General features: G+C 47.4%; 1 protein-coding gene across 1 annotated transcript in view; it reads right to left on the reverse strand.

The window, feature by feature from the left end:
- Positions 1-10,692, reverse strand: part of LOC104135883 (SREBF chaperone) — a 70,269-nt gene that overhangs the window by 11,752 nt on the left and 47,825 nt on the right. Inside the window, exons 9-11 of the mRNA XM_009649575.2 lie at positions 6,232-6,344; positions 5,236-5,330; positions 462-560 (exon numbers count right to left, since the gene is read on the reverse strand). Of these exons, the coding sequence (XP_009647870.1) occupies positions 462-560; positions 5,236-5,330; positions 6,232-6,344 (307 nt within the window). The remainder of the gene's footprint in view (positions 1-461; positions 561-5,235; positions 5,331-6,231; positions 6,345-10,692) is intronic.

Genomic DNA, 10,692 nt, shown 5'->3' on the forward strand with positions numbered 1-10,692 from the left:
TCCCGAGCTGGACGCAGGGCTCCAGGGGAGGTCTCACCAGAGCAGAGTAGAGGGGCAGAATCCCCTCCCTCGACCTGCTGGCCACGCTTCTCCTGATGCAGCCCAGAGTACGGTTGGCCTTCTGGGCTGCCAGCGCACATTGCCGGCTCATGTCCCAGCTTCTCTCCAGCACGCACTCTCCTCTTTGCCCAGCCATGGCCATCTGCTTGTGACCATGTCTCTTTCCAGCCCATTTACCACAAATCTGCATGTTCATGCACCTGAGGGTGTCTTGTTCCCTCAAGTGTCCTGTCCCCAGTCCCTGCATATGTGTAACTAAGCAAGTACTGCCCCAGAACTTTCATGGCTCAGTCTTTTCCATTTAGAGAGTGAAAATCACAGGGTGTGCTTCCTTTAATCATTCCACAATAGCAAAGAAGGAAGACCCAAGGCAAACCCCCGTGTTCTCAGCCCTTCCTTACCTCCATACGGCGAATGTCAATGGACAGCACAGTAGTGAAGAAAAACATCTGCAGAAAGAAGTCAGAGACCAGGCCGACCACAGCGAAGAGGCAGAACTCCTGCAGACAGGAGACATTGATTAGCTACAGCAACTGCGGAGGCAACGGTAAAAATTTCAACTTCAGAAAAAGGGAAAGTCAGCAAACTCCTGCCCAGAGCGCAGGCCTGAGTCTGTTTTACTGACAAAGCCTATTATCGATATTTTGTAATAATTGAGAGTTTAGCCCTAAGAAAAGTCTGCATGAGAACTCAAAGGCATATTTATTCAGGTTCACATTCTTTGCTCTTAGCCATAAAACATCAAAGCATTGAAGGAAAAATCAGCAGAGGATGTCTTCCCAGTTCACAAAGCCACGGCAGGGCGGCAGCCAGAGCTCTCAGCCTCTTGCCCACGCGTTCAAATCACAAAGCCAAACAGCCTGCAACCGTGACAGTTCCCTGCACTTTACCAACGAACCTCAGCCCTGATTTAAAGCTCCTCCAGGAACACAGGTTGCTCAGGAACTGGATCAATCACTCTCCAACCAAAGCCAGATGACTATAGCCACTGTACACCCATGTTCTTGTTTGTAGCCATGCTCCAGGGCCCCAGCTAAACCATTTCTGCTTAAATCACACTTTTGGCTAATGAATATTTGATGGGCACATTTCATTCCTACGCCCCTGGAAGAGAAGTCTCACGCCCACTCTCAGAGGTCTCTGAACACCAGGTATATGGGAAATAACGTGTGCAAAAGCCGGTGTTTCCTAAACTTGCTGTAATGCTCCACTTTCCCCAGCAGGTGCCATTGCAGAAATAAGGATTAAAAGATTCTGCCCAGCAGCAGAAATGCAGTTGGCTCCCAGATCATCCCTACAAAACAAATGCATGCTCTTACCCTGATCCCCATGAGTGCTAAGTGCTGTCCCCTTTCCCCCACTACATTCAAAACTTCACAGGAAGACAGAATTAAAATATTTTTGAGAGGCGTTTTGTTTCCCTTGGAGGTACAAATTTCTGTCAGGACCCAAAAAGGATCTAGTAAACATGGAGAGATGAAGAAAGCCGAACGTAAGCAGGAGGAAAAACCTTCAGCTAAACAACAGATTAAAGACCCTCACTTGCAGACCTGAGCTGGCAAACACCCACTGCCATTCACTGCCTGGCTGCTGGTGCCCAGGCGTGGCATTCTCAGTACGTTCTACGTCTGCCCCAGCTTCTTGCACAAGGCTGGAGGCCAATATCAGCACAGTGAAATGAAAAGAGAGAGTGTGAAAGGCTATCCAAAACCTCTAAACAACCTCGAAGCCCCCCTTCCTGTCCAAACTGTTCTCAAAACACAAGCAATCAACCGTTATTTAAAAACCATTGTGATACGGAACGAGCTAACCCACCAGGTCAGCTGCCCCTCCCCAAACCTCCCAGCGACAGCAGCACAAGGAAGCAGCTTTTCATCAGGTTTTTCTCTTTAGCCCCTTCCCCAACATCTGACAGGAGGCTTGGGGAGCAGAGGGATGAAAACACATCGAGTGTTTCTCTCAAGGAGAAAACCAGAAGGAAAGCAACGTCCAGATGGATTTCACCCAGGCCTCTGCAAACATGGGCTCCACAAACGGCAGGCTCTGCATAGAGGGATAGCAACCCTGTTAATACCCCCACTTACTCAGGGTTAGAGACATCTGAAGCTGCTAGCCCTGGAAATCGAAAATCTTCTTATACTGCACACCCTATGGCAAAATCCAAAGTGATTTCAGGGGGTGCAGGAGTGGGCTCTTAGCAAAGTGGCGGATAAGAGATGGAAAGTACAGGGTGAGCGCTCGGCACACAGCCCTGCAGCATCTCAGGACCTTCAATGGTGACCCTGTGCCAGGAGAACGGGGGTCTCTACCCACCCGTGATGCGTGGTAGGAGGATTTCATTGTTCCTCGCAATTACAAGGGATTTCAAGTGGATGCACAAATCTCATCTCCAGCCAAACTCTGTTTTAGGAGGAGGAGAGCCATGGAAAACATAGAAAATTCCCTTCTGTTAAACGAGCTGCACTGTCAAGGAGTAACCAAGGAAAAGGACGAGACCCATTACAGCCCTTGGGGCAGGTGAGAGCCTTCAGCAAAGAAAAGCCTCCCTCTTCTGTTATTCCCCCTACCAGACAGCACCTGAACAACGCCAGCGCTGCACTGCTCTCTCTGACAGCCTAGAGCAAAGGTCCCTGCCAGATTTACGCAGCCTGGCTCTCTTTCTGCCAGATTCCTTGGACTCTGCAACGCGAGTACAGCACATTATCTGTACAGTGTCCTTCACTCTCAGGGACGAAGGTAAGGGGTGTACGCCAGGCTCCAGCAGAGCAGCTGTCGGTCTCTAACAGACAGCACCCCTGTGAGATTCTTCCTCCGGAGAAAGCAAGCATCCAAGGGAAGACAGGATCACACAGAGAGCAGGGAGTGGATGTCACCACATGTGCCAGCATGCTGGAATAAACAGGAGTACTTTAATAGAGATAACACCGGGGTGGGGGCATGGTGTCACTTCTTCCCATGGCTCTGCTGACACTTACACGGCTCTGCCCCATCCCTTTTATCCCGTTCCTTTATCTCCTGTAATCAGTGCACCCTGCAAGCTCCTCTACAGCACAGTGCAACAAGAAAGCGAGCTGCCGCAGCGGCCTCCATGTGACAGGGCTGCTGGCACTGCGCTCGCTCCACAGACACTGTCAAGCTTCGAATTCTGAGGTCAAGCAACAAAACAGAGGCCAAAAGGCACTAATATATCATATGGATGAGCCCAATTTAGACCCAAAGGATGGATTGTGCCAGTGGTTGAGCTGAGGAATCCCTGCAATCAGCTTCAAATAAAAAAATTAGGCCACAATAGGTGGCTGGCTGTAGCTTATTCTGCTATAGCTCCTCTCTTGCCGTCCTCTGGGATACTGAGGGAGGTTCAGGAACTGTGAAGCTCAGCCTGCAGTGCTCCAGTCCAACCTGAATGTTTAATCTTCTTAGATTACAACATGCTTTAATCTGCAGTCTCTACTTGTGACTCCCCAGTGCTAAGGCAAGGAGATCCACAACCCAACCCTCTTCACGCGGTCACACGTGGCCAGCAAGCACCCAGCAAGTGCCCAGAGTAGCTTCCAACTATGTAGATGTCGGGGTGCTCCTGCCTTTGCTTGTGGACTGCGCCTGCTAGAAGCTTCCAGAGACAACAGGCTGACACCCCCCTGAAGCCTTGGCTGCAGAGGTGCTATGGAACTGGCAATGAGGATTTGGCTGGGCAGTACTTCTGTTCCTGTGCCTTACCAGGCACGAGCCCTGCTTGGTCAGAAATCAAATGGTGTTAACTAGGACAAGAAGAAATGGCCTCAAGTTGTGCCAGGGCAGGGTGAGGTTGGCCATGGGGAACAATTCCTTCCCCTTGGGGCTGTCAGGCACTGGAAGGGGCTGCCCAGGGAAAGGGTCGAGTCCCCAGCCCTGGGGGGATTTAACAGCTGGGCAGAGGCGGTGCTGAGGGCCAGGGTTTGGGGGTGGGATGGCAGGGGTAGGGGAACGGTTGGGCTTGATGATCTTAAAGATCTTTTCCAACCTAAATGAGTTAATGATTCTAAGATTCTATGATTCTAACGATTCTATGATTCTAATGATTCCATGATCCTAACTTCCTGATGCAACTCAGCAAGCACAGTCCTGAAAAGGAGACTGCACAGCAGAGAAAGTAACACACTGCCAGGCAGAAGATGCTGTTTTCAGTGCTACACAGACCCAGAAGCCTGAACCCTGACAGATCATTCTGCCTCGAGCATTCAGTTTACCCACCCATGAAACAGAGGCAGCGATAGCTGTGGTAGTAAAAACCTACAGATTCGTCACTCTGGTGAAAGAGCCCAAACAGACTGCCCACCCTAATTCTCAGAGCAGACATTCTGCACTAGGGTGGTTTTTTTCTTCCATCCACTTATAAAGTGGATTAGCCAGCCCACAAAAAAGCCCTTTGGAATAAAGTGGGAATAAAGGCGTCTGCACAGCAAATGCACTGGTCAGTGTTAAGTTCTGCGATAGGAAGCTCATTTCCACAAACACGAGGAGCATGGACGGGTGGTCGGGAGGGAAACGAGCCCCTGCTCCAGGTTCTCCCAGGGCCATCGCAGCGAAGTGATCAGCCCCACAGCCTGGGGGTGACAGCCATCGCGATGACTCAGTGACAGAGGCTCTCCAAACCCATCTGTCCTGTACAAGCCCACGTGTCTGTGGTGCTGGCAATTAGGGTCTAAGCACCAGCAACTGGAACGGGGGCCACAGGGCACAGGGACCCACGTGTCTGCGTCACCAGCAACCGGAATGCGTTGGAGTATGCACGTCAGCGTGCGATCACTAGTGACTATCGAGCCAGGCAGCTGGCAAGCAGGGTGAGTGGCTTGGGAGCCAGGTACGTGGGTGTCCCTGAGCGAGAAAGATGGAGGAGTTGGTCACCAGATGGATCAGGGGCTCCAGGTCACCTGCCAGAGGGACTGCGGGGCTGGGGCGACTGAGAGACCCACCTGCACGTGCGTATGTGTAAGGCAGCTGGGGAGAGCAAGGATCCAGGGCCAACTACTGGATGAACTGAACGTGTAAGCCCAGGTACTGGAAGGATCCCAACTGGGAAGACTGGGGATCCAGGGGCAGCTGCTGGACAGAAGCCTAAAGCCTGGAGGGATCCACAACGTACAGATTTCCCACTAACAGAATCTTAATGCAATCAGCCAGAGAGGGGAGCCTAACCTGGATGGCTGGGACAAGGGTGAAATACCCGATCAAGATGATCCCAAGCTCTGTCGCCATATTCTTCATAATAGACCAGCTCTCGTTGCTCAAGCCTGGAGAAAGAACATGCAAAGATGAGTAAAACAAGATTGTTCGCTAGTGGACAGACATGAGCATAGCAAAAAGGAACTGGATTTCCCTTCTTTAAAATTAGGCATCTGTAGACAACAGCCAAGAAAGGCACCTTCAGGCTAAAATTCATCTGACCTCTTTTGAATATCCAAGTCAAATAATCCGACTGTAGACTCCCAATGTCTTTATCAGCAGGATTATCATTAACTACAAAGGGAGCTCAGGATGACTCTCTCAGCTCACAAAACTGTCCTGATTTAAGCAGTTGGAGGGTACTGCACAGGGCAATACAGGGATTCAGAAGCGTAAAGGACCATGAGTCTTCGAGATCTGTTTTCCATATAGGATACAAACCGCCTGTATTTTTAAAACTAGGTGGATTTTTCTAGGCGTCACTCTAGAATCTCTCTTCCCTGATGTTTAGAAACATCTTTTAATTTTGCAAACTCCATTTATCCATGGTTAGAGTACACTCAAATCCTTATGCAGGTTCAGAGTGTATCTATAATAGAGAACATAATTTTGTCACAGACTCAGCAGAACTTCCTATGACCTGTGGACTGCACTTAAAATATTCATGACATGAGGGGACAAGGTGCTGAATATCTACACCAGGGGATACAGCTCTCCCTTACTAACACTTTTAGCCAATGTTTTAGACAACAATCTTAAAAAGCAGAGCCCACAATAACAGGCTTATGTTCCTTCTTGGAATTATCGAAACCAGTACAAAAAGACTAACAGACTACAATTCCCAATTCACACTCAACACACATTGTCCTTACTTCCTTTGCAGGCCAGAGTTAAGATCCTTCCCCATTTCCTAGTCCTTGGGTTACCCTAATTTTCTCTCTCAACATTTTTCCAGAGCAGGCTGTGTACCTTGGGCAATGCGTAGCTTCACTTCCAGGTCAACGGGCGTGGAGACAACTGACTTGGTGAGAACCAACACGTTCTCCAGGCCAATCACCACAACCAAGTAGGGAAATATTTCTCTAGAGGAAACAGAAGCAGAACTGAAAATGAGATCCTGGGTGAAAAAGAAGGGAAGAACTCAAGTTAAGCAGTAAACACACATCCTAGAGTCAAGGCCGGGAAACACTATCCAGTGCTCTCAGTCAAATCCTTTCTCATACAATATTACTCTATGATGAGGTAAGGGGTCTATATTTCATCTGCTTTGGACAGATATTAACACTTTTGCAAAGCTGTATGATTTTCTGAAAAATGGCTGTTGTAGACCACCACTAAATTAGTCTTAATGTTTCCCAGGGTTGGGATAGTGCCCCTCAAAGAGTCTCTACAGCATCTAGTACAAAGGGGTGCAAATCAAAAAGATGGACTTCGAACAGCAGTGCGATAGACTCGGTAATAATTAGTCAGCGAGAGCGCATTACAACAAGAGGGTAGGGAGCATGTCCCATCAGCAGCAGTGAAAATCCTGATAAATCACAGCTAAATGTTACACTAAACAAAACTTTCAAAAAAAAAAATGTCAGGTGAAGAGCATGGGCAGCGCCTGGTTCAGAAACCGAGAGGGGAAAAGGTTCCACACCTCGCAGCTGCTGAGAGCAATCCAGTCTCGGGCAGTGAAGGAGACGTGTGAAGGGACTTCTCTGTTGGGAGGAGATAAATTAGCATGCGTGGAGCTCTGTTCTCCAGTACACCAGGTAGCTCAGAAGCCACAACGCTGAGAAAGACATACAGTGTACATATGCTTTGTACCTAAATCAACTAAATCCTGCCAGGGACAGTCAAGAAAACACACTGAAACGCATTTGCCCCTTAGCATATACAGAAGAGTAAGACTACCCAAGGTCACCACCGTCACTTTATTCAACTCTTCGTTTCACCCCTAAATTTTTTTTCTCTTTTTTGAACTACTTGCAGGTCCAAATCAGAGAGAAAAAGCTGTTCCATGCCAGAACATGGTAGATAGTAAATCTCTTAATTCCCCTCCAGCTAAACTTCAGCAAAATACTAAAGGTTTCATCGCGGAGGGTAATGGATTTGTGCTGTGCCGGTATGGACAGATCCAAATGGAGAATGTGTGTGCGTGCGCACACCCCCCTTGGCAATCACTAACAGCCAAGACAGGTGAACAGCAGAGTTTTGGAAGAAGACCTCCTGCTTTCTGCCATTGCCTGCCATAACCCCCAGGGACCACTTTCCCAAATGCTGCTTGCGGCTGCCTATGGCCATCTGACACGGGTTTCAACATCTGCACACACAGAGCTGTCAGCAGCCTGCGCCTGATGGGCTCAGCTAGGAAAAACACCTGTGTGGAACCGCTGCTAACTCAGCCAGTTCATTCCAATTGATTCCACTGAAAGCAAGACTACGCAAACCAAAAAACAAACTCCACACACCTTTCTCCAGGTGTCCTAACCAAATTTTATCTCTAACAATTGCGCAACACGCTGGTCCGTTGACCTTCTGTCCAAAACCTGTGCAGGAAGTACATTAAAAATACAACATGTATATAAGCTTCTCATGGGCTGTTAATGTCAAAGAATCCAAAATCTAGAAAGTACAACTGAGTTCTGCCCTTATCTAAAGCATTTTCAGTTCATAACCTGTGTCGCTCCTCCGAGCAGTACTACAGAACTCCTGTTCAGACAGATGTGAGAGAAGTTCTCCGTGATCCTTAGGGATGGAAATTGCTAAATAAAGAGAATGCAGCAAACGTGAGGGAGAGCTCTGCTGTCCGGCACGGCGCAGCACCGTCCTGCAGAGCATGTTATCTGCAAGGGTTCGCTCTTGCAGAGTCCTTGCAGAGTCCTGTCCTTATGCAGTCCTGCAAGATAGGCTGGGGGTCTAGCACTGTTTCCAGATAAGCTGCAGTAGGCCTTCAGAAGGCAGTACAAATACGGGAAAGAAAACTCAGAATTCTCTCATCAACTATGTCCTACTTAAACAGTAGCTTCTACTGCAGGAAATAATTAACTAATAGACCCAGGTTATGAGTTTCAATAGTCCTTGAAGAGTCAGCAGTTCTCATGTTAAATGACCAGCAGTTTAAAAGCAACAAGACATTTGCTTTTCTTGAAGAGTAACTTCAAGTGACTCCACGCAGGACAAACCCAAGCTGTCCACGCCCTACAAAGCCAAAACCCAAGTTCACTTGTCCCCACTCAGAGCGAGGCAGGTGGCAAGAGATCCTCGCTGCATTTTCTGCCATACAGTGCCAAGCACTGAGAAAGAGGAAGAGCAAGGGGAGACGCCGTATCGTGTCCATCTACTGAAACATTTACACTTCATGTACCGCTTTGATGCCAGAAGGTGCTGCATCATAGCATGATCCAGCATCCCAGAGTCAACGGAAACACTGCTGTTAACCCATAAAGAAAACAGATCTTCTCTGTCTCATCATATACTTGTGAGCAGAGACAACCTCTGGCTTATCCAAAATGTTTGGAAGATGTAAGGATTTATCACATCAGCCTCTCATCTAAAATGCAAACGGTCGCATTTGAACTAGTGGGTTTAGGCTGGTATTTAAAGGCAACGAGGAGTAGTTCGTCATTTCAGATTGTGATTTCTCTAACCTAGCTGAGATGCCAACTTGTGGGTTGGTGGCTTGTGCTCCGGACTCATCTAGAGACTCTCCCAGCCCACCAGCTCACAGGAATCCCACTTCCAGTGAACTCCAGGCATTCTCCTCAACTTCACTCTTTATTCTTTCTTAAATCCTGCGCAGATCATGTCACCTATTTCCACTTAGTTTTCTTTTCTGTAAAATAAGACTAATGCCTACCTCACCTATAATAATTTTACTCCATTATAAAAGTTGATTGAGAATGATTAAGGTCCAGTTTATATATCATATCTGTAACAAGCAAACACTGATCTCTAAGCAACAAGCTTTATTTTAATACTTCACAAAAACCAGTGAGGGAAAAAGCCTTATCATAAATACAGGTACCATTAAAAACAAACACACCCATGTCTGGATACCAAACAAAACGGATAAAAAAGGCAGAAAGTCAGATCAAAGTTTAACCAGACTCTGCACCCTAAGCTGGCCAAGTCCTAGTACGTTGCCACTGGTATAGGACACACCAAGAACACTCTGTCCCCAGTGGGGAATCAGGTCACTAGAGGCAAAGTGCTCTGGGGAATCAGGAACAGGTCACTTGACAAAAGTAAAAAAAATGCTCAACGTCACCAGACCCCATCACCACAGAATCCAAGTGTCTTCCATCTAATTGGACATTGTTTATTATAAAGTATTGCAAGAATTAAGTTTCAACCCCAAAGGAAACTGTCCATGCAATCATTTTAAGGCAAAGAAATTCTGCTGAATTAACTCTTTCTATCCTGCAGGAGAAATAACTAGATTAGCTTAGCCCTTCTGCCTGACAACAGTAAGGCTGATTATATACAAAGGCCTTGGTCATTGCACTAACCAAACCTGTTCCCTTGGATCCCCCCCCAGGTATCTGCATCCAAATATTGCCTTTTTTTCTTGCATTAAAACTATTAACACCCAGTGGATCCTATCTGATTTAATTGTACAGCTATCAGAACAATGTGGTCTTGATCCGTAATTAAGGTTCCTGGGCAGCAGAGCAGTAAAAACAGAACAACAAATATTTCAGTTTCTGAAGTCAATTATTCAGTGCTCTTTTAGCCTTCTAGGAGAGAAATTCCTCCATCTAGGTCTGGCTCCTGGCAAACTACCACCAACATTGATGAGCCTCCCCCACAGGTCAGACTTTTCATTGTGCAGCTGTGAGGAGGAGATGGGAAGAAAAATGATGGATATTTCCTTAACTACTTAGGAGAGGGATCTGGAAATGAAAAGAAAGATTCTGACCTGAACTCTAATTAATGAGGAATGAACACCGTGCAGAACTCAGGCAGGTGAGGTGCCAGTTAGAGCTTTCTTGGGAGTTTTCAGCTTGACACAAATATAACACATGGTAGTAACCACATCGTAAGTCCCAAACGCCAACTCTTAACATGCACAGGAACCCCAGTTAAAAGAAGTGCTGACAACCATCAGCAGTGGGTGCAAAGTTACCCAGGTAACAAAAATATCACCAGTCAGTTCTGCCACCTTTAAAGATTTTTCGGAGTAAAACGTAATGGACCTCCGTCAGCCAGAGAAAAGGTAACAAGCCCTTCCGGATGCTACGAGAAGTCACTGCAGGAAGAAGGTATGTGAGAGCCTACTTAGCTGCCAGGAAATCTGCTTATGAATAAGATGTTGTCCCTACAGTTCCTTCTGCTTTATAGAATCATAGAACCATTTAGGTTGGCAAAGCCCTTTAAGCTCCCCCAGCCCAACCGCTCCCCTACCCCTGCCATCCCACCCCCAAACCCTGGCCCTCAGCACCG

The sequence above is a fragment of the Egretta garzetta genome, unplaced genomic scaffold (assembly GCF_000687185.1).
Source record: "Egretta garzetta isolate BGI_Z169 unplaced genomic scaffold, ASM68718v1 scaffold92, whole genome shotgun sequence".
NCBI lineage: Eukaryota > Metazoa > Chordata > Aves > Pelecaniformes > Ardeidae > Egretta > Egretta garzetta.